At 59.5% G+C, this 21102-nt stretch overlaps 9 protein-coding genes across 9 annotated transcripts; 4 read left to right on the top strand and 5 right to left on the bottom strand.

Annotated features, from left to right (window-relative positions):
- Positions 1-1512: 1512 nt before the first annotated feature.
- On the top strand, positions 1513-2280 carry TRAVEDRAFT_145942 (uncharacterized protein). Its single transcript, XM_008038608.1, has 5 exons — positions 1513-1525; positions 1581-1598; positions 1665-1739; positions 1806-1929; positions 1999-2280. The coding sequence occupies exons 3-5, from the start codon at positions 1682-1684 to the stop codon at positions 2135-2137; spliced, it is 321 nt and encodes a 106-aa protein (XP_008036799.1). The 5' UTR covers positions 1513-1525; positions 1581-1598; positions 1665-1681; the 3' UTR covers positions 2138-2280.
- A 45-nt stretch (positions 2281-2325) lies between these two features.
- TRAVEDRAFT_45748 (acid protease) lies at positions 2326-4121 on the bottom strand (the record flags this gene model as incomplete). Its single annotated transcript, XM_008038116.1, has 7 exons — positions 2326-2598; positions 2675-2716; positions 2824-3458; positions 3519-3702; positions 3765-3816; positions 3866-3886; positions 3946-4121. The coding sequence occupies 7 exons, from the start codon at positions 4119-4121 to the stop codon at positions 2326-2328; spliced, it is 1383 nt and encodes a 460-aa protein (XP_008036307.1).
- A 620-nt stretch (positions 4122-4741) lies between these two features.
- Positions 4742-5946, top strand: TRAVEDRAFT_119425 (GTP-binding protein ypt1; the record flags this gene model as incomplete). Its single annotated transcript, XM_008038609.1, has 7 exons — positions 4742-4807; positions 4908-5027; positions 5295-5307; positions 5357-5440; positions 5504-5634; positions 5691-5794; positions 5850-5946. The coding sequence occupies 7 exons, from the start codon at positions 4742-4744 to the stop codon at positions 5944-5946; spliced, it is 615 nt and encodes a 204-aa protein (XP_008036800.1).
- Positions 5947-6317: 371 nt separating this feature from the next.
- Positions 6318-7381, bottom strand: TRAVEDRAFT_19171 (cyclin-like protein; the record flags this gene model as incomplete). The annotated part of the gene is made up of 4 exons (XM_008037809.1): positions 6318-6603; positions 6630-7021; positions 7079-7181; positions 7236-7381. The coding sequence occupies 4 exons, from the start codon at positions 7379-7381 to the stop codon at positions 6318-6320; spliced, it is 927 nt and encodes a 308-aa protein (XP_008036000.1).
- A 1588-nt stretch (positions 7382-8969) lies between these two features.
- Positions 8970-9568, top strand: TRAVEDRAFT_120930 (uncharacterized protein; the record flags this gene model as incomplete). Its single annotated transcript, XM_008038610.1, has 2 exons — positions 8970-9320; positions 9374-9568. The coding sequence occupies 2 exons, from the start codon at positions 8970-8972 to the stop codon at positions 9566-9568; spliced, it is 546 nt and encodes a 181-aa protein (XP_008036801.1).
- A 128-nt stretch (positions 9569-9696) lies between these two features.
- Positions 9697-10257, bottom strand: TRAVEDRAFT_45752 (uncharacterized protein; the record flags this gene model as incomplete). The annotated part of the gene is made up of 4 exons (XM_008038117.1): positions 9697-9774; positions 9845-9883; positions 9966-10064; positions 10162-10257. 4 exons carry the CDS (start codon positions 10255-10257, stop codon positions 9697-9699), a joined length of 312 nt encoding a protein of 103 aa, XP_008036308.1.
- Positions 10258-10361: 104 nt separating this feature from the next.
- Positions 10362-12210, bottom strand: TRAVEDRAFT_145952 (vitamin B6 biosynthesis protein). Its single transcript, XM_008038611.1, has 11 exons — positions 11984-12210; positions 11886-11915; positions 11697-11825; positions 11555-11644; positions 11097-11478; positions 10998-11036; positions 10916-10941; positions 10823-10864; positions 10727-10762; positions 10632-10672; positions 10362-10576 (listed from the first exon to the last, which is right to left on the bottom strand). Exons 1-11 carry the CDS (start codon positions 12146-12148, stop codon positions 10531-10533), a joined length of 1026 nt encoding a protein of 341 aa, XP_008036802.1. The 5' UTR covers positions 12149-12210; the 3' UTR covers positions 10362-10530.
- Positions 12211-12671: 461 nt separating this feature from the next.
- On the top strand, positions 12672-15665 carry TRAVEDRAFT_145953 (galactan 1,3-beta-galactosidase). Its single transcript, XM_008038612.1, has 16 exons — positions 12672-12705; positions 12781-13402; positions 13460-13537; positions 13604-13700; positions 13765-13781; positions 13840-13880; positions 13951-14069; positions 14134-14139; positions 14207-14311; positions 14368-14408; positions 14462-14530; positions 14607-14838; positions 14913-15029; positions 15091-15196; positions 15273-15403; positions 15496-15665. The coding sequence occupies exons 2-16, from the start codon at positions 13265-13267 to the stop codon at positions 15531-15533; spliced, it is 1335 nt and encodes a 444-aa protein (XP_008036803.1). The 5' UTR covers positions 12672-12705; positions 12781-13264; the 3' UTR covers positions 15534-15665.
- A 520-nt stretch (positions 15666-16185) lies between these two features.
- TRAVEDRAFT_28062 (Piwi-domain-containing protein) lies at positions 16186-21074 on the bottom strand (the record flags this gene model as incomplete). Its single annotated transcript, XM_008037922.1, has 22 exons — positions 16186-16721; positions 16883-16955; positions 17019-17076; positions 17136-17254; positions 17309-17335; positions 17393-17462; positions 17519-17660; positions 17721-17878; positions 17936-18015; positions 18069-18124; positions 18192-18353; positions 18408-18463; positions 18585-18744; positions 18799-18930; positions 18989-19210; positions 19267-19495; positions 19549-19608; positions 19657-19752; positions 19809-19910; positions 19960-20030; positions 20725-20870; positions 20982-21074. Coding segments are annotated over 22 exons (2468 nt in total), but the record flags the coding sequence as incomplete, so codon positions are not given.
- Positions 21075-21102: the final 28 nt, after the last annotated feature.

The following is a 21102-nucleotide window of genomic DNA, read 5'->3' on the forward strand; positions in this document are numbered from 1 at the left end:
TTGCGAGGGCACGGACGTCACAGCGCGCCAGCAGCTGGGCGCGCGCGGGGGTCATGCGGCCCGCACCGAGGATCACCGCGCACACGCCCTGGGGGACGAGGGGCGTGCGGGCACCCGCGAAGGCGCGGCCAGGACGTGCGGGCGTGGGCGTGGGCGTGGGCGCAGGCGTGGGCGACGTGCCGCCGGGACGCCTCCCGCCCCGAAGGCGGGCGTGCCAGGGGGGGCTGCTGGAGCCGTCTGCGTGGCCCTGGGCGGATCTGGCCGCTGGGGGCCAGGGAGGGCAGGATCGCCGTCCGGGCAGGGGGGCGGTCGCGGCAACGCCGGGTGCGACGCGCGAGTGCCACGGTACAATTGACTATTGTCGAGGGCGATTGTGGCGTAGTGCGGGCGGACACGGTCGCGGTCGGAGACGCGTCGAGGTGCGACGATCTGTGCGGGCCGCGGGCGGGGCCTCCCGCGTGCACCAGGGGGCCTCGCAGGGGGTTCCCAGCGTCCCGAGGGGGCATGGGGCGGGTTCGAGAGGCTGCGAGATCACTGTGCTCGATGCGTCGCGTGGGTGGCACGGCCCAGGGATGTGGGAGCCCCTGGGGGCCCAGGGTGTCGCGGCGGGCCGCAGGGCACGGTGGGCAATCAGCCGGGCGTGCTGGTGATCGTGCAGGCTGCAGACGCAAGTGATAGATTGGCCCGCGAGCACTTGCAGAGGCAAATGGAAGGACGTCGTGGCACGCACGGAGCGCCCGTGCGCGGACGCTCGGGGCGCCACCGATGTTGGGTGTGTGCGTTCGCTGGCGAGGCCGGGTTGAGCGCATCGCATCCCGGCGGTCCTGGAGGAGCGGATGGGCTGGGGTGAGCGCAGGGACGGAACGGGCAGCTAGGCACCACTCACATGGGCGGCACGCGGGTGTGGTCGTTGGCAGATGGGCTGGGAAGCGTGCGCGCGAAAGCCGACGTCTCGCCAGAGAAAATGGGCGTCGGCCTCGAAGCGTGCGCGAGGGCTCGAGGAAGCCCGCCTAGCGGGCGGCGTGCCGGCATCGGTGCGCTACTGCAGAGCGCGAGGAACCGTTCCCCGCACTAGTATAATGCGTGGCGGTGAAGATTATTCATTGATGCTGTGTGAACGCTTGCGGCGAACCCTCTGAGGCTTCGGCGAAGCTCGCGCGGTCGCCACCTGGTGGCCTGCGAGGGCACCGGGCGTTCTGCTCCGGACAGTATCCGCCAGGCTTTTTTCGGGAAGGGAAGACGAGGGAGAGCTAGAAGCCTCCATGCCTGTGGGAGGCGGAGGAGGGAGGCAGGCGGCTGAGCCGGAGTCTTACAGGCGTCGGGGTCGGTGGACGAGCCCTTCCGACAGGCCTTCCAATTGCGGACCCGGAGGTGGCTGGCGGGGTTAGGGTCAGGGTTACGTAACATAAGCGCGGCGTAGTTCAGCCAAGGTGGCTCCGCAGCAGCCGCCGAGGCTGGCGGTGCTCACAAGAGAACGGCGGAATGGCCCCGCACTCGCTCTCTCACACCGACCACGACCATGTTTTGTGAGTGTCGACTGTCTCTGGAGATGCGACGACTGTGCTGAACGGCGCTTCCAGTCTGCCTTCCGATAGTATGTGCGTAGCCTGATTAGCAAGCTGTATGCTGTGGCACAGATTAGTAACCCACTCCATCGCGGCCAGTTGGGTGCCCCACCCGCATGAAGCCGGACTCGGAGGGTGACCAAACCCCGAGAATCTGTCCCAGGTGCAACAACCGTACGTACCTTCGTCCGTTCGAATCGCAGACCGGTCGCCGGAGTGCTTACTTTGATTTCGCGGAAGCCGCTACCATCCGCGTCAAGTCCCGGATGTGGTTCGAACTCTGCTTCGTGCCCCTCATCCCCATGAGCTCCAAGCATCTCTGGCTGTGCACCATCTGCCAGTGGAGCGTGCCGCTCCAGCAGGGGTAAGTTTTCTGTCTTCTGTCCGCAACCCCCGAGCGCGCTGCTCACGCCGACATATGGAATCCTGGCAGATGGGAGCCAGCCCTCCCTGGAAACGCATTCCAGCCCGGCGCCCATGGCCAGTGGCAGGCACCCCCGTACGGTCTCCCGCCGAACGCTGCGCAGCGCGGCTACCAACCCGGCTACCCGGCCACGAGCCCAAAGGCTTAACGCGGGCCCATATCGACGCCGTGGCCATCAGCCTTTTTCATTCATGATACCTTTCTTGTACCAGTACTTGTCTTCCGGACGTCTCGCATGCATGCCACACCATTGTAACCGTACACTGCCTCCAGAATCACATTCATTTCGCTTGCTATATAGCCAGGCACACATGTACGAAACGCCAGGGAGCCGCGTCAATACTTCCTGCGGTAACCTGTCAAGCTAAAGACAAGCACCAGGATAACCGCCCCGGCGACAAAGCCACTCGCTGTCGCAATGCCGCAGATGCCACCGCCAGTGAGGGAGTTGGTGTGATCGGCTTGCGACAGGACCTGCGCGGGGGAACCGGAGTCCGCGCCACGGTCCGCGATGAACGCAGCGAGGGCCGCCGCCGGGTCTGTCAGTCCGCGGAGACCAATCTTCGGCGGCTGCGTATCGTTTGCCGCATGGTGCGTCACGTAGACGTTCTAGGAACAAGAACGCAGAGAAGTGAGCATTGCTTCCACACGGTGCATCTCGAAGCGTGCGCCTTGTGTAGCTTACCCGCAAGAACGTATCACCCAGCAGCCAATCGGCAGAATAGACCTGCATAGAGGGAAAGGAGCGTCAGCGCGCCCGTCACGGTGAAACGGCGCAAGAAGCCGCAGTTTAATTCGGCGGTGGGATATGAGGGAATCTGCAGCCGCACGCACCTCGTCGTTGCTCTGCACCCCTCCCAGACACCACACGTTGTCGACTGAACCTTCTTTCCAACTGATGTCCGCTGGGTCAACGGTATACTCCTTCTGGGCGGTGCCTTCGCCAAGGACCAGGCCGACGACGACTGCGCGATTGCAGGGCACTTCCCAGCCACGATCTGTTTGCCTGGCGCCGCCGACAGATGCCCAGAAGCGCGCGACGTCCTGCGAGGGGCCAAGGACCAGGGTGGTGCCCGTGTCCAGAACCGCGATAGGGGCTGGCGCGCCGTCCATGCGCGACTTCGCGAGCGCGAACGAGGTGCCGTTCACCGTCAGAGACTGAAGGGGCAATTTCCAATAGTCGTACAGCGCGCCGCCGGAAGCGAAGACAGGGTTGTAGGTCATGTCATCCGTGGCGTTCGCGAAGGCCGGGTCGAGCTCGCCGATGGTGAAGGACGACGACGTCTGGTCCCGCCCGAGCTTGAAGGCGAAAAAGCGGCGAGAAGTGTCGTTGAACGCCGAGAACAGGTTCTCCACCACGGTGCGGCCGGTCGTGTCAGAGATCGCGGCTTCGGCGGGGAACGAGAGCCCCATGATTCCGCTATTGCCCGTCCCGTGCAAACCTAGTCCGTTCGTCTCTTCGGCCATCGCTGTGCAGATAGATCAGTCACTGTCATCCCCGCGCTTCGTCCGGAGGGGAAACCACCGACCGAATATTTGGGAGGACACCTGGAACTCTCCGAGGGTGACGGTTTCCGCCCCCACCGTCCCGGAAACGTTGCCAACGAGGTAATTGAGGTGAAAGGGCACGTCAGTCTGAGAAAGCGAAGGTGTCCTGGTATATTTCTGGACGCCTTCACAGTCTGAGGTTGAGCAATCAGACGATACGACCCACTGGGTGGTGATCAGCCGCCGGTCCCTTGTCAGCCGTGATGATATTGACGGTTCAATCTCACCAAATCTGACGACCCGGTGTCGAGAAGGACCATAAATTCCTCGCCACCGATGCTTCGGGGACGTCACTAGCCGCGTTGACTCCGAACATCGGAAAACGTACCTTACGTTGACCAGATACGCGCTACACAAAATTAAAAACGTGAGCGCGCGAAAATGCGATAGATTGGAAGGATCACTCACAACTGGTTAGATGTTTCCAGGGATAGGTCCACATTGACACCAGAGAACCGACGACTGACGCTGTCGAGGCGAGGCACCCTGTAGAGTGGGATTCTGGTACTCGCGCCTACGCTCAAGGCGCACCACACCCACGACAGCAAAGACAGAGGAAAAGGGCTGCGGGTCGTCGGATGCATGTCAGAGGTCGACAGGTATGGTGTCTGGGGGTTGTTCCATGGTTCGGCGCAGCTTGGAGCTCTTTCAAGATGGAGGCTAACCTAGTTGTTGCGAGGCAGACATCGCGATCCACAGCCTCGATCGCAATGCTAGAAATTCTGGGTAAGAGTTTTATGTTACGCCGTATTCATCATGTCCTTCCACGGTGCGCGCCGCCCGCTCACTGCCTTTCTTTGAAGACCTTCGCGAGCGCAAGTGTCTCGATACTTATGTGTTGCTCGGTGGCGGCGCCTATGCGATGCTGACATCATGAGACTTGGATCCGCAGGCCTATTCAGTGTCTCTGACGGTGCATTATGAACGTTGGTCTCAGACCGCATACAGCCATCGCCCGCGAGTGCGCCTGAGGTGGTAGGATGGAGGATTGTCGGGCGGGGAGTTGGGCGGGTGCAGAGTCGCGGCTGTGCGGGCGGCAGCTGGGAGTGCGCACAGGGCGTTTGCCGGGCACGCCCTTGCCAAACACAGCGACACGCGTCACAACCACCGCCTGCGCCCGTCTGCTCTCCTCATCCTCCTCCCTCCACGACCCCCGCCAGACGACCGACAGCCTCCTCGCTCTCCTCAAGACCACGCGCACATCATGCACACCAGCGAGTACGACTACCTCTTCAAGCTCCTCCTCATCGGCGACTCCGGCGTCGGCAAGGTGAGTAACAGTCGCAACCGTTCTCGCGCCACGCAGGAAGGCGTGCTGCGGCGAGTGCTGGCCTGCTTTGCTCACCATGACCACCTTTTCGCCGGCCTAGTCTTGCTTGCTGCTCCGGTTCGCGGACGACACGTACACGGAGAGCTACATCAGCACCATTGGCGTCGACTTCAAGATTAGGACCATCGAACTCGAGGGCAAGACCGTGAAGCTCCAGATTGTCAGTCTCTTCTTTTCTATCCGTTACCGCTGGGCGAATCTGGGCGAATACTGCGGCTTCCCTGCATCCCTGGGCCTCTGGCCGAGTAGAGACGGCTCGGCTGGAGTGGTGCCAGCGCCCGGCGCTGTTGCTGTGCGCCTCTACCTTCTGGCATTCCCGGACGTTAGACACACTTGCAGGGACTGCCGTCAGCTAGCCTCTTCCAGTCCACCTGTGCCTCTCGTAAATGAAGCAGTGCTGACTTCTACTCTCGTTATCTCAATGTAGTGGGATACCGCCGGTGAGTGCAATCCACCTTCTGTGTTGCGCGTACCTGACGTTTTCTGTAGGCCAAGAACGTTTCCGTACTATCACCTCGTCTTACTACCGTGGCGCACACGGCATCATCGTCGTTTACGACGTGACCGATAACGGTGCGTTCCAGTCCACTCGGACAAGGCCTTACAGCCGATAGACGCTTACCCCTTTCACCGCAGACACCTTCACGAACGTCAAGCAGTGGCTGCAGGAGATTGACCGGTATGCGTCTGAGGGCGTGAACAAGCTTCTCGTCGGCAACAAGTCCGATTTGACGAGCAAGAAGGTCGTGGAGTACAGCGTCGCGAAGGTGCGTGAGCAGTGCGGTGCAATGTCTGAGACCGACTAACAAGGCCGGTATCACAGGAATTCGCTGACCAACTCGGAATCCCCTTCCTGGAGACGTCGGCGAAGAACGCTACCAATGTCGAGCAGGCTTTCCTGACTATGGCGAAGCAGATCAAGGACCGGTACGTCTATCCGCATTGCCAGCGCCGGACGGCGGGATTGACCGGTTTCGATTAGCATGGGTTCCACTACCACCGCCGCTGGCACCGGCAAGTCGTCAACGATCACGCCAGGCCAGACCGTGCAACAGCAAGCCGCGGGTGGGTGCTGCTGAACGGCTCGTTTGCTGTCGTGTCGCGTTGGTGTCGCGCCTCACATAACGGTCGCCCGGGCGATCGCCGTGTGGGCGATTCTGGAATGGTCTCTTCATCGTAATCTATGCTTACAGCCTTTGTTGTTGGACTGGTCTCGGTCATTCTTTTCCTTGTTTCATCTTGCGACTGTCTGGGAGGATGTGCCCGCTCCTCGGCATCCCCTAGGTATAGCTCGTTGTACCTGTTATGATACGCTACCCTTCCCGGAGTGGGGGGTAATGACGATGCGCGGTGCTGCTATATCTTAAAGCGACGGGGTGCTCGGCTTATAATGAGCAAGAGAAAGTACAATACAACATGGTCAAGTAAGATAACAAAATCGCCCCAATGGTCAGCTCTGTGAGCTCGTCGGTGCATTCTCTTCTAGCCATAAGCGAATGCCCTTCTTGGAGACCAGTCTCAAGAGACGCGCCTGATCGTCCGGACTACGTTCCCGGTACAACCGCATAGTGTAGCCAGCGACGCTCCAGACGTCTTCCCAGTCAGCATCGAACAGCTCCCACCAGCAGGCCTCAGGCGTCGACGGTAGCGCGATCCCAAGCTGTCGCGTAGCCAACAATATGGCCGCGCTGACGATCGTTGGGACCGCATACAACGCGTATACGGGTGTCTGCAATCTGCATAAAACCGGCGTCAACGTGACCGGGAGCCCTGGACAGAAAGCAACAGGGATACTCGCGCGTCATTTAGGTAGCCCCACGCCTTGCTGGAGACGTCCTCGCGCTCGGTGAGGCCGAGCAGCCGGAGGTAATTGACGAGCGTTCCGTACGGAAGCACAACGTGCACGTTGAAGCCGAGGCGCTTGAGGATCTGCATCTCCGCGACGACGAGCGCGTCCTTGAGGTCGTAGAACGTGCTCCCGAAGTACGACATCGGCACGTATTTGAACTCGGGGCCGCCGGAGGCTCCGGGCGGGTACTTGACCCGGTGCGCGGTGCGTTGGAGTAGCAGGTCGTATACGTTGATGAGGTCGCGCATCCGCACTGGACACTCTTCGAGCTTGGATGCGAGGTACAGCGCGCCCATCCCGATGTCCTGGCGGATGCAAGGGCCGTAAGCAGGCGCGCGCGACGAAGGATGCAAAGCACGTACTCCGATCCCGAATTGCTTCATGGATGTGACATACCAGAACCGCTGGAAGAGGATCTGCGCGGTGGCGACAGCTACCTGCTTGGTGGCGACAGCTACCTGCTTTCTGTACTTGCGTGCCTCAGAGACGACGCGCGAGATGGCAAGCATTGTAACTCACTGTCGCAGGAGCACGCCGGCTTCATAGATCAGTTTGCAGCCAAACGCGCGCAAATCGAGCTCTAGCTCCTCCGGGATCCCGTCCTCGCGGGACGGCGTCTTCTCGACTTGCGCCAGGGAGGCTAAGGGGTATAGGGAGGTCGACATTGGCCGCGAAGGGTCGTGAACGCCGCTGTCTGCAGGGCTGAGAGGTCCGTGTGGCTGAGGATGGTGGACGAAGGGGTCCAAGGAGTCCCAAACATGACAAAACACGAGCTCCGTCTGCACTCTGCGTTTGCCGGTGTACTACATTCTCCTCCAGCCACCTCTGCTCACCTCTACTAAAGCTCCCATTCTTGCCACTTCCTATCATCAAGACACGAGAGACTGAGTATCCAAATCAACGCGATGTCGCATTTGCCACCAAAGCCAGAGTTTGGCTACCCGCCACGCTATCCTCCGGACCCCAGAGACTACGCTCGTCCACCTGCGCCTTCTGTTTACCCTCCCACTCCTGATCGCTATGCCACTCGGGAAAGACATGCATATCCTCCGCGCTCGCCCCCGAGAACGCGTGCGGCACCTCCAATGGACTCATACGTGCCTAGCCGCCCTCCTGTGGACACATACCGCGCACGTCCGCCACCGCCACCGCCCATGGACACGTACGTCAGCGCGTTCTACGAACGACGCGAGGATGATAGGTTCAGGGAGCGAGACTGGGACAGGCGTGATGATCATAGGACAAGGCCACGGGATGAACCTCCCAGGGACAGGGAGAGAGACCGGAGGTGGGAGGAAGAACCTCGCAGATCCTACGACAAAGAACGGAGAGAGCGTACAGCGTCCAAAGAACGAGACTGGTCACGACGAAGGGACGACGAGAGAAGGTATCCTCGCGAAAGACCACGCGAGGTCGAACCTGAGCGCAAATGGATACCTCGTGCCTCGAAATCGCCACCCAAGCGCGTTGGTACGTGTTTCGATTCGCATACACCTACTGTAGCTGACTTAAACAGCTCCTATCAAGGAAGGCGAACGAAGTTCGCGATCACCGGCGAGCAGGGCGCGTACACCATCCTCTCCGAGACGTCGCCTACCCTCCCAGCCACCGGTGGTTGCCAGTGGGTCGGCATCCCCATACAAACCTGAACGTTCGCGTCCTATACGCGAGCCTTCCCCTGGCGAAATCAGACTGGGCTCGCATTCTGTATCGCGCGTCCGTCGGGATCGATCCCCTGCCGAGAAAGACCGCAAGTGGGTTGCAAGCCGTCGCAGCCCAAGTCCGGACAGGAAACGGCGATACAGTCCAGCAGGCCGAGCAAGTGCTACACAATATCGAGACCGAGATCGAGACCGGGACCGGGACCGCCGTTCGCCCCGACGGAGGTCTTATTCACCTGCGCCGCCTCCGCGCAAGCGCAGTCCAGCGCCCACACGGAAACGCTCGCCCTCTCCACCAAGTCGCTCGCGTTCACGCACCCGGTCGCCGACAAAGACGCCACCGCCGAAACGGCATGTACTACCGAAGCCTAAATCACCACAACGTCTCCGCACACCACCACCCGCTGTTGCTCGTGCAGTGCTCGCAGTACTCAAGACCGACGCCGATGGCGACGTCGAGATGGAGGATGCTGCTGCAGCGCCTGGCTCCGGGCGCGCATCGACTGCCCCCTCAGTCGTGGACCCTGCGCCGTTCTCGGCTGCGCCTTCTGTCACCTCTCGGGTCGCTTCTCCCGCACATGTGTCCGTGACCATGTCTTCGCCGGCGGCTACCACACCCACCATCCCGTCTCTGCCGCCCAAGCCTGAAACTGAACCAGAACAAAAGGTCTCCAGACGACGATGGTCAAGGTCGCCTCCCACCGGACCGCGTAACAGGGCCCCTAAATCTCCAGTCGTGCCGGGAACGCCGCCTCAGATCGCACAACCAGTGCCCAGCCTGCCGCCTAAACCGGAATGGACCCGTCGCAACACCGCCGCTCAACCTGCGAAGACGGAAAGCCCCGCCCCCGCTTCTGCCGCAGTACCAGAAGCCACGGGCTCCGAGTTTGTCATTCCCAAGTACCAACCCAAACCCAATGTTACCGCCGACATCGAGGCTGAGGTGCGCAAAACCGCCTGTCTATCGGCTCAATTTTACTGATGTGACCTGGGCAGATTGCGCGCATTCGCTCACACCGCACGCATCTGGAGAGCGAGTACGTGCAAATCGCCGCGGCCACCCGGCGCGCGCTGCATGAGTACGAGCTGTCAACGCACGACTTGAAGATGGCCGAGAAGCGGCGGGAGCTCGCCGATGCCGCGCTCGAGAAGGCTCGGTTTGGCACGCTGGGCATGGATTACGTCTCCTAGAGCAAGTTTATGCGCAGGGCTCTGACAGATTCATAGCTGAGGACGCCCACTATAGGTGGGAATGTAATATTACACTAATTACAGATGCGATAATTTGTGGCTGTCAAACACGGGCGGCGTGATTCCGACTAGTTCTTGGGTATCCGTTTGCATTCCATGTGCGTCCGCGTGGGGTCCATGGGGAGGGCGCAGAAGAAGCCTTGTTCCTGGGGTCATGCACGATGAGCACATGTTTACCCGCGGCGCACGTCAACATAAAAAATGGACGACACGCACCTGCATCGCCTGGAAGAGCTTCGTCGAGTACATCTCCATCTGTCGGGGGCGCACGGCGACGCCGCACGAATCAGCCCCAGCGTCTGCGCGAGCGCGATGCGATAGGAGCGCGCCGACGCACCTCGATACATTTCCGCCCCTTCTCCTTCCCTTCCCTACAAATCTCCGAGCGCGGCGCGTCGCGCTCGCCGTCAAATGTGTATGTGGAATTTGGGTCCTCCTGCCCGATAAACGCGTGGATGAGTAAGTGTACGGGTCTCCGGCGGGGAGAACGGCGGTGGCGGCGGTTGCAGCGCGCCGACCGGAGAGGTACGCACGGCGATGAAGTCTTTCAATTTTTGCTGTGGCTGCGCATGGGTGGCGTCTTGCGTTCCATTCGAGAGTTTGTTCTGCAGCTTCTGTACGAGAGACATGGTGGAGGTAGAAAAGGTGCTATGAACAAGCGCCCGCCAGACTGGTGGGGTATACCGTAGGCGCTCGGTACACAATGACGTCACTCAGCGCAGTATCACAGGGAGGTTATACAATTGCGGGGGGTAGGAGGATGGTACAACACTGGAGGGCTACACGGGGTCTTTGGTTTAATGTCTATCTATTTCCATGTTCTACACTGGTCGGATTGAGCGGGTCTGCATCGGCGGCGCTGCGGGGAGGCGTACGTACCGGACCCAACTTTATTGATACATTTACCACCCGCGCTTCGCGAGTCTGCCGCCCTTCATATCGTCGGTGCTGCATATTTCTAGCTTTAGGAATAGGGTCTGAGTTCGCCGATGACTGAACTTACATCGTCAGCCCGACCATGGCCTCGCCGATGTCCTCCGAGATCTATGTCCGCAACGTCAGTCTTACGAGCGTCAGGGCGGTATCGACGTTCCCTACCTCCGCCAGGAGTTTCGGGTTGTTGAAGTGAGTAACCTGCGCAGCCCATCAGTATCGCGACACGATGAACTGAAGCTGAAGCTGAAAGATACGCACTGCCTGCACGATCGCGCGCGCCCTCTTTGCCGGATCTCCAGACTGAAGTGGGCGTCAGTGAAGGTAACCCGCCACTAAGGCACTTGTACACACATGGAAGATGCCCGAGCCGACGAAAACTGCGACACGCATTCAGTATTGCCACGCGCCGGTATGGATGCGGGAAGACACTCACCTCCATCGCAACCAAGCTGCATCATGAGAGCAGCATCCGCTATGCACGAAAAAAAAATCATCAGAGGCGCGCGGATCCGCCGCGACCATATGCACATACCGGGGGTTGCGATACCACCGGCGGCGAAGTTCACGACCGGCAGCCGTTTGAGGCGTGCGGTCTCCTTCAAGAGGTGGAACGGCGCCTGGATGTCCCGGGCATAGGCATAGAGCTCTTCCTCGCTCATAACGCTCGCCTTTCGGATCTCGCCCATGACCGACCGCTGGTGCCGTACCGCCTCGACGACGTTACCGGTGCCTGCCTCACCCTTGGTACGGATGAAAGCAGCACCCTCGGAAATGCGACGTAGCGCCTCGCCGAGGTTACGCGCGCCACAGACAAAGGGCACCTTGAACGGATGCTTGTTGATGTGGTGTTCATCATCCGCAGGCGACAGGACCTCGGACTCGTCGATGTAGTCGATGCCAATGGCCTGAAGGATCTGTCACGGTAGACGAACATAGCGTGGCATCAGGACACTACGCCAATGAAAGTTGCGCGCATATAGGGACGCGTACTTGTGCCTCGACAAAGTGTCCTATGCGCACTTTCGCCATCACAGGGATGGTGACGGCATCAACGATCTCCTTGATCATTTTAGGGTCGCTCTGTACGCGCGACAGTCAGGTCTGTCCCATATGAACGCCACATTGGACTCACCATGCGAGCGACGCCACCCTGCGCGCGGATGTCCGCAGGCACTCTTTCGAGGGCCATGACGGCGCACGCGCCAGCCTCCTCGGCTATGCGAGCCTGCTCGGCGTTCACGACGTCCATGATGACGCCACCCTATGTGCGCCCGCACAACATTCAGGACCTGACCCAAGATCTCATCTGTGATGTGCTCACCTTGAGCATCTGGGCGAGGCCGGACTTGACCTTCGCACGACAAGCAATGCGCCTGATTCATGACAATGTCCCGCTCAAGATGTGTCAAGGAGACTCACACCGAAGGTGCCCAGGCTGCCGCTCGCGCTATCCTTAGTGGGGTCCTTGGAACGGGTCGGCGCGACCACGGGTGTCCCAGAGGGGTTCCCGACGCCATGAGTGATGGGCGGGGTAGCGACGCCGCTGACGGGGGTCTGGCTCTGGCTCTGAGCGGGGGTGGTCATCGTTGCGAGTGGCAGAGAGAAAGGCGGGAGCGGGAGGGCGGTGGCACGCGAGAGGCGACGCGGTGTGGCTGAGCAAAGTCAAAGCAGCTCTTGAGTCTGACTCCCACCAGGGAATTCGCCACGACCGCAACACCGTCACCGTCGATTTATCCCATGCCCAAGGCCTTCCGTCCCTTCCGTCTTACGACTTTCGCTTCGCGTCTCCCTTGCGAGCCATGACTTCGTCTGACTCGCCCATCGATTTGCATTGCGACTGCTGGGCGGCCATCGACCCTTGGCGCCAGCTTAGTCGTCAGAACGAGGACATGATGCGCTCGGCGCACCAGGCGAGTATGTAAACTGGGCGTGCATAAGCAGAAGAGGGGGCTGCCGGCCGGGTGGATGGGGTCATAGAGAACGCGACGCCCCCACCAGACGGGTATGCAGTACCGGATCGCCTTACCTGTCTCTTTCGCAAGAGGCCGACGGGTCCATGGCGGTCCACGCCGGTCATGGGGCATCTCTGCACCCCCAGGATGGCCGGTGAAGTCTTCGGGAAGCACGCCTCGATATGAACGGTCAGTCGCACTTCCTCATGCGCGTTTCGGCTGGTATACTTCCCCCGGCGCTCACATGGTCCTCCCCAATGTTAGCAGGGTTTATGCCGCCGGAGGACAACTGAGTTGCGCCCATGTGCGCCTTGCACCACGTTCTACGCGCCGTCATCTTCTCCGGACCCGACAGCCTTGTGGCACCTAAACGTGACGATCCCCGCCGTCCTTCTGCTTCGTGCCACGCGCCTCGCGTGCCTTTTTAACGGCCCGCAGAGACCGCCAGTACAGCTGGAATGCGCAATATGACCTGCAGTTCGTCTGGGCAACTATCTTCTCGTCTCCAGAACGCTCTTGATCCCGCCCAACTCTATGGAATATCCGATACTCGCACCATGCGCTTCAGGACACCGCGCGACCCTGGCTCCGCAACAATTCTAGCGATGACGGAGAGGTCGACTTCTTGTGACCCTTGCCGAGGAGCACCCGATGATGCAAGGCGGCCCGCACGGTGCTGGCGGAATTACTGCGTATATAATACAGCGTACCTCGGAGCAACTGCCGACAGTGGTGAACCTCCGCCGCGATGTTCTCTGTGCTGCTGGCGCTCTCTGCCCTTGCGGGCCTGCTCCTGGTCAATGGCCAATCGCTCATTGTGCCCGGAGCGCCGTGGAAGGATACTAGTGGAAACGCTATTCAGGCCCACGGCGCAGGGATCCTGAAGGTACACCGATAGTCTGCAGATCCAAGCTTGAGCTCGAGTTCAACCGTTTTCTCGTAGGTCGGATCCACGTTCTACTGGTTCGGAGAGGACAAGTCGCACAATAGCGCGTCGTTCAAGGCAGTTTCATGCTACACTGTACGTTTCCCGGCTGAATGGACATCGCTGCATAGAGTACATCTCCGTACTCACATAACCCTTCAGTCCACCGACCTAGTGACTTGGGCTCGCCAGAACGACGCTCTCAGCCCTATTGCAGGGACTATGATCTCTAACACCAACATTGTGGAGAGGCCTAAGGGTGAGCAGGGCGTCCGGCATTGCTCCTATACAGTCATCTCATCCCTATTCGTTGCGTGCTTCAGTACTGTTCAACAGCAAGGTACGTGTCCAGTCTGGCCTTTGTGTCTTATGACGTACGAGAGCTCAACGATTCGCAGAACAACGAATATGTCATGTGGTTCCACTCTGATTCGTCGAAGTAAGTCCGGTTTTATATACAACACGCATGCTTCTGGCGTAATGAATATATTCACTTACGACGCCCCTAGCTATGGCGCGGCGATGGTCGGTGTAGCCACGGCGAAGACCCCATGCGGCCCATTCACCTACAAGGGCAGCTGGAAGCCTCTCGGCGCCGACTCGCGCGACGAAGGCCTATTCCAAGATGGCACGTATTGCATCCTGACGATTATTCCCTGTCATCCATCTAATGAACGTCTCTCAACTTACAGATGACGGTAAGCCGTCCAATCAATCAAACCGCACGGAGCGGTCAACTCATCCGCCGCCTGGGTGATACGTTAGGTTCGGCATACCTGCTGTATGCGTCTGACAACAACCAGAATTTCAAAATCACGCATTTGGACGCCAACTACTACAATGTCACAACAGTCGCCAGCCAGCTGAACGGTAGGTGTCAGATCGCAGCTCTACCGTGGGTCTCTAGCTGACTTCTGGCTCGTTAGGTGCCACGCTCGAGGCCCCGGGCATTGTCAAGCGGGATGGGGTACGTGTCGTTCAGCTGTCCTCTGCGCGGCCAGAATGTAACAGATACATCAGGTGTACTGGCTCATCGCCTCGCACACGAGCGGGTGGGACCCGAACCCGAACAAGGCTTTCCAGGCCACGGTGCGTCAACTTCTTGACCCTCGATTCCCGTCAATTTCGGCACACGATCTTTCTCTGATACCGCCCTCGCATACAGTCACTCGCCGGTCCGTGGTCCGCGCAGGCAGATATCGCGCCCGAGGCCGTGCGCACATACTACTCGCAGAACGCATACGACCTCCCGCTCGGCTCGAACGTGATCTACATGGGCGACCGCTGGCGCTCGAACCTGCTCGGCAGCAGCCAGTACATCTGGCTCCCGCTCGACTTCTCCAGCGGCGCCCCGCAGCTCGTGCAGGCGGATGTGTGGAGCGTCAACCTCAATGCTGGTGAGCACATATCAGGCTGCTGCTGCGCGAACGTAAGATGAAATGCCGTGCTGACGCTTGTGGGATGATGCTAGGAACGTATTCGGTCGCATCGGGCACTACTTATGAGGCGGAGAAGGGCACGCTCGGAGGGTCCTCCAGGCTCCTGACCAACTCCGGCTTCTCCGGCGGCACAGCGGTGGGCTATCTCGGTACGTGCATCATTTTCCTTGTTTCGAAAGACACTTGTCAGGAACTGAGACGTCGACACAGGCAATGGTGGAACCGTGACCATCACCGTGCAGGGTCGCGGCACCGCGCAGTGGGTCGCGCTCTACATCGCGAACGGCGACTCGTCCTGGCGCAACACGACTATCAGGTGCGTCTGGTTCCGCTCGCGGCTGCGCATCTTGTGTTTCCCGGGGCTCAACGGGCCATCGTGTCATTCCTTGCAGCGTAAACGGCGGCGCGCCCATCTCGCTCGACCAGCCCAACACCGGCGGAGGCGGCGTCGTGCTCAGCATCCCCGTGCAGCTCAACCTCCGCTCCGGCTCCAACACCATCCTCTTCAGCTCCGGCCAGACCAGTACGTGTCTTTCCCGTTCTGTCCCCTGTTCCGCATTGTCGGACGCGTACATCCATCACAGAGACGCTGACAACGGTCGTACTTCCCCACAGACTACGCTGCGGACCTGGACAAGATCATCGTGTACTGAACACCGTGACCGCGCATACGATCGCGCCCTCACCCTCGCCCCACAAGCCCGAACCCTGTACGTACTGCGGCCCCGCGCGCATATCGAGCACATTCTATATATCGCCTCCGGCCTCCCATGTCCCGCGCTCGCCCCCTGCCCGGACTGATTGGACCCACGGCCGCCCGGGCTGCTGTGCCCTCCAATGGGGCAGCGGCCGTGCTAAACAGGCTGTGCGGCTATCGTGCGTGTCCGACCGCGCCGCCCGGTTCCCTAGAGTGCGCGAGCGCGTCGCATGGGCTGGCGGGCGTGGTCGCGAAATAAGGACGGGTGCAGTTCATATGTGTGCAACGTGCTACGTGCCGGACTTCGCGCGAAGACTGGAATGGGGAGACGGTGCCACGTTAGCTGCATAGACACCGTGTGGGCGACCCGCGTGATGGGGTGCTCGCGGTTATCGGCTCGGGCACTGTATAGCGCAAGTGGCCATGGTAAGAGGCTGAGGGTTCTCTGAGTATCACGTTGGCAACGATGGCATGCGCCTGTCGCTCGTCGCGCAATCGCTGAGATGTATCCTTCAACTCCGTGATGACCATCCTGCGGCGCCGCCGATAGCAGACTGTGATACATGTATGTCTTCCATAGTTCGTCTTTGACACGCTTTGAAAGTGAGGGGGAACGGAAATATGTGATACATTGGAGGAACTTCTGGAGCTTTTACTACCAACTAACTACGAGATATATGGGGAGCGCATATAGAATCAAAGATACAACGAGCACATCGTACATCACGCGCGCAACGTACAGCGCTGCGCCGCGCGCGGAAGGTTCAGACCACTGCGCCACCAGGAGACTTTGCTAGTACTACACAAGATGACAGTCCGCGACATTCAGCAAAAACGAAGCACACAGCGGACGACCCGCAGCGGCGCCCGCGACCACTTCAATACCGGAGGTACCGTACCCACGCAGACCAAGAAATCACGGCGCATTACCCTCTACCGACCCGGACCCCAACTCGAATATGCAGCCGGCGACCCCTCTTCCCTGGGACTAGAGGAAGTACATGCGCTTGTTGAGCGCAGTCGGCTTGAACGCGGCCTTCCACTGCGCCAGATTGAACTCCGGGTTTCCGCTGGTGAAGTTGGAGGCGGTGTCGCTCAGCGACGCGCCGTCCTCGCAGTGGAACTCCATGCGCGAGCAGATCCGCTGTAGGAAGCAACATGTGAGCTAAGTCAAAATAAAACGGGGATGATGTGCCACAGCAACAAGCAAGGGATGTGCGTACATCAGCGTCTGAGAAGAGGGGGACGAATGTCAGCAGTGAGCTACGGGCGGGGCACGGAGTTCTCGCATTACTCACAGTACACCGGCGCCGGAATGGACACCGAGCGGGTTGCGCTCGCATACATGTGGCAGAGATGGAAAGTCAGCGTCTGCAAGCTGTGCGAACATCCAACCGTTAGCGCGAGAATCGGCTTATCAACAAACATAGCGCAGACGTACTTGAGGGATGACAGGCCCGCTTCGTTCTCCAGGACGACGTAGTGTGCGGGGCGGCTCGCTGCGGCAGTCGTACGGTCAGCATCACTCTGCGGCACGTATGCAGCGCGGTGGACTCACTCCCAAGCAGGCCGGCGTGCGATTGGAGGTAGAAGTCCGGGTAGTTCGGGTTCGTGATCGTCTGGTGAATGAGGAGGCCCGCAGGGCAATTCCCCGACCTATCGCCGTCCCGGGTAGGGCTGGAGGCGGCGTATAGTCAGTATCGATGCCGGCACTCATGTCGAGGAACGAACTTCTGAGGGAAGAAGCGGATGTGGTGTCTGCAAAGCGTTGTAAGCACAAAGGCGACGAGAGTGAGGCCACGAGTCGTTACGTACCGCTTTCCAACCACGATGAAGATGAGCTTCGGCATGAGTGCCTTGGGGATGTTGCATCGCACAAACGCGTCTGCAGCAGCGACGGAGTCAGCTACAAGGTTGAAAAACGTATTCAAAAGTACTGACTCTTCACCATCGGAATCTCCCGGGCCGCAACCTGAGCGAACTCTCCCTCGCTCACGCCGTCCCTGTAGAAGACGATGGTCTTCGGAGGGTCTACCTTCTTGTTCTGCCTCTGGTAGTAATCCTGGTAGTCCGTCAGCGCGGCCTGGTGCAGTCCCAGTTAGCCTGCAATACGAGCGAAGTGACCGCGATCACGGCGACTTACGACCATCATCGTCTCCAGGTCCTCGATGATCTCCGTCCGAGGGGCCTGGACGTGTGCGTAGGATGTCATCCTGCTGATCGCCGGGTCGACGGACGCGACGAGCCCTGTCACAGATGGCCTCGTGGCGGCTCCAGGGCCGGGATGCCCCACATCCGCACCTATGTCAGAGTGTCGTCAGCGATCTCGATGTGAGAGAATACACCGGAACCACGCACCAACGACCATGCAGGTCTGGAGGAAACTGGTCGCGTCAGACATGATGACGGAGTTGGTCCCTCCGATGCGCGAGTTGATCCTGGAAAGGAACATATCAGCATGTATAGGTCGTCAGGGTGCGGGAATATCTACTTGAGGGCGACGTTGTTGCAGTACTGGTCGTTCGCCTTGCCCCACTTCGGGGAGCGCTTGCGAAAAGTCGCAGGTTAGCACGGACGCGGCAACAATCATAGGGTGAAACGGCGGATGGCTTACCACACACTGGGTCGAGATATTGCGTTGAATGTCTCCCCAGTGCTTGACGGCCCGGCGGCAATCCGGAGCAGCGTTGGGGAGGATGACGATGATTAGTTGCGGATACCGTGCGCCCTGAGGGGGGCCCGCACGCACACCCAGATCGGCAACCTCCATGAGTGTCTGGGCCGGTTCGGTCAGTAAAGTGTGTACCCCCTCATAGCAAATTTGCCTCACTGGCGCTGGGTTGGCCGGGTTCCCTGGTCGGATGGGCGGCATCGGGTTGGAGACGACTAATCAGGAGTAAGCATAATCGAACGGATACCTGGCAAACGGTAGTAATTCGCACCCAAGCCTATATATCAGCCATAATCAGGTCAGCAAAGTTGCACACGGATGGGCGAAAGATCCTACCTGCTCGCTGCAGGTTGCCGACCAGCCTGGAAATAAATTCCTGTACGTCCTGCTCGCGAGCTGCGCGGTCGAACACCGCGACTCCCCAGTAATGAAGGACCCCTGGTTGGATGAACTGCTTGCCGACGACATTCCACGAGCCGGCTCGAGGGGCGATTCTCTGTATGCACAATGGTCAGACGGCAGACTTGTAACGAGACAAGAAGAGCAGTACCATCTCGTCGTTCCTGTATCGAATCCTGGGAGGAGCGATCACAAGACCGGGAATGCTCATCGCGTTGTCGGTTTTGACAGACATCCCTGCCTCGCGCATGAAGTCTGAAGTAGCGTAGTCGAACAGTTGGCCCTGCGCGATTAGAAAAATGATCAGTCGGGTGGTGTGTGGATGGTACTCTAAGACCTGCCTGTCCCGATACTGCGTTTTGTATGTCTCGGAGTCGCTCCGCCGGCTTCTGGGTTGAGAACCCGAGAAAGTCTTTCTGCGTCTCCGGAGGGAGCTTCTTGCGGTATACCTGTCCAGGGACGATCTGGCAAAACTCGGCCGGGATGATGGCCGTGGCGCCCATCCTAATCCCGACGATGCGGGGCAGGCGGACTGGGCGGTTGTACTTGTGCTCGAAATGGCGCTGTATTGTGTATGAGCATGTGCAGCAGAGGTGAGAGCATTGCAGCGACGACTTACCGCGACGGTCCATCGCTCATTTTCCTTGTCGAATTCTTGCAAGCCGGCCTGTAGCACTAGATCCTTGATAGGGCGTGGCCTGGAGTTTGACAACGTCACCTTGATAGCGACGCCTTTCAGGAATATACGCAATCTGCCGAATTCGTCGGGCCTCAAAGTCTCCAGTTGGCGCACGTCTGAGAGCCCGAGATGCTGCATCATGGTGTCGATCAATGGCCCAGGTGTATACCTGTGGGGATGATCAATGTCAGGGTCCACTGGCTATATGGATTACGTGCTTACACTGCGGCATGCGACACATCGACATTAATGATGAGCTTGTTCAAAACCGGGCGGACGCTCCTACAACAAAATCAGGGCCCGAGAATGTAAGACGGTGAGCGTACTTACTGAAAGTAGCCCCGCCAAGCAGAGAGGCCGATCCGCAGATCCTTCGCGTTGTGCGAGATGTAGAACGAGCGCGCGTCGGCTGGAAACTTGTGCCGCCTATAATAAAACGCGCTCAGACGTTAGCCGTGGATTTACATACACGCGATGCTCACATGTTGGGTGCCTGCCGAACGATCAGTTGAAGCAAATTCAGCGACATCGAGCTGTCGCTGGGGTCGCCCGGCGACCGCCGTTGGCAGAGCTTTTGGACATCGCTGGACGATGGTGAGCATGCGGGGCAAGGTAGTGCAGCGTATAGCGTACCTGGGGCGAATGACGCTCACGCGCTTGATAAACACGTCGAACTTCTTCGTGCGGCCGAGGGCGACAGTGAACTAGAGAATAACGTCAGGTTTACGGACAGGGATAGGACCCCCGACAATCAGGGGTGTATGCCTGATGACAATCCGGACAAGAATCGCCCTTTCGGGTGGGGTATGCCTGTGCTGATCCGGACAAATCGTGGCTGGACAACGAGCTCGACGCTGGGGGCATGCCTGTTAGTTGTCCGGACAAATCGCCGGGGGTAGGGGTAGGCCCCGGCGCTGACCCCGTCCCCCCTGGCCAGCGCACCGACATTATGCTCGCAACCAGGCGTCATGCACGGCGGGGCTGGAGCCTGTGGGCGTCATCCTGCCACGACCGCTAATATACAGTCGATGCCAGTGGCTGTTGCAATCCGGACAGAACCAACCGCTAAAATGGCCTTTGGCCACCGGACATATTGTGCAAAACTCCGGAAGTCTTCATCAGGCATCCCCTCTTACAGCTGCTATCAAAGCGACAGGCCCCCGTCAAAAACCCACGGATAGCCTTTCGGGCCCAGAAGTGGCGGCGACCCCCCGAGTGTAGCGGGTAGTAGGTAGCGAGCACCACCAAGGAGAGCGCGGGTCTAAGCTTCTACACCCGCGTCCTCCTCGCATCGCCGCGCGAAACAGCTGTCCGTAAGACTTTTTGAAAGGGTGTATCGTTATGATAACAGCTGTATCGTCGGGGGTCCTATAGGGATGGAACGTGGCTGGCGCTTACCGTGCCGGCGGGAAAGTCGCGAAGGCTAAACAAGTTCTTCCGACCGTCGTATACCGCTCTCGGAGTGAAGATCGCGGCATTCTCGAGCTGGACGTGTTCCATGATTTCATAGTTGCGCCGTTTGAACAGGGCATCGGGGTTGATGACTGTATGAGGTGAGCGAGAGGGAACAGATGGGGTGCAGCAATTGTGTATTTACCGACTGGGTTAAGCGATGGGCGTTAATATAATGATCGGCTAGCGAGGGGAATACATACCGTCATAGTGGTACCAGACGGCTGTCGGCAGCTGCCTAATCTCGAAGGAGTTCGTCCAAACCTGTATTTCGGTTGGCTGGGGGTCCGGCATGTCTGCGACAGTAACATCAGCGGGTGTGTG

Source organism: Trametes versicolor (assembly GCF_000271585.1).
Source record: "Trametes versicolor FP-101664 SS1 unplaced genomic scaffold TRAVEscaffold_4, whole genome shotgun sequence".
Taxonomy (NCBI): domain Eukaryota; kingdom Fungi; phylum Basidiomycota; class Agaricomycetes; order Polyporales; family Polyporaceae; genus Trametes; species Trametes versicolor.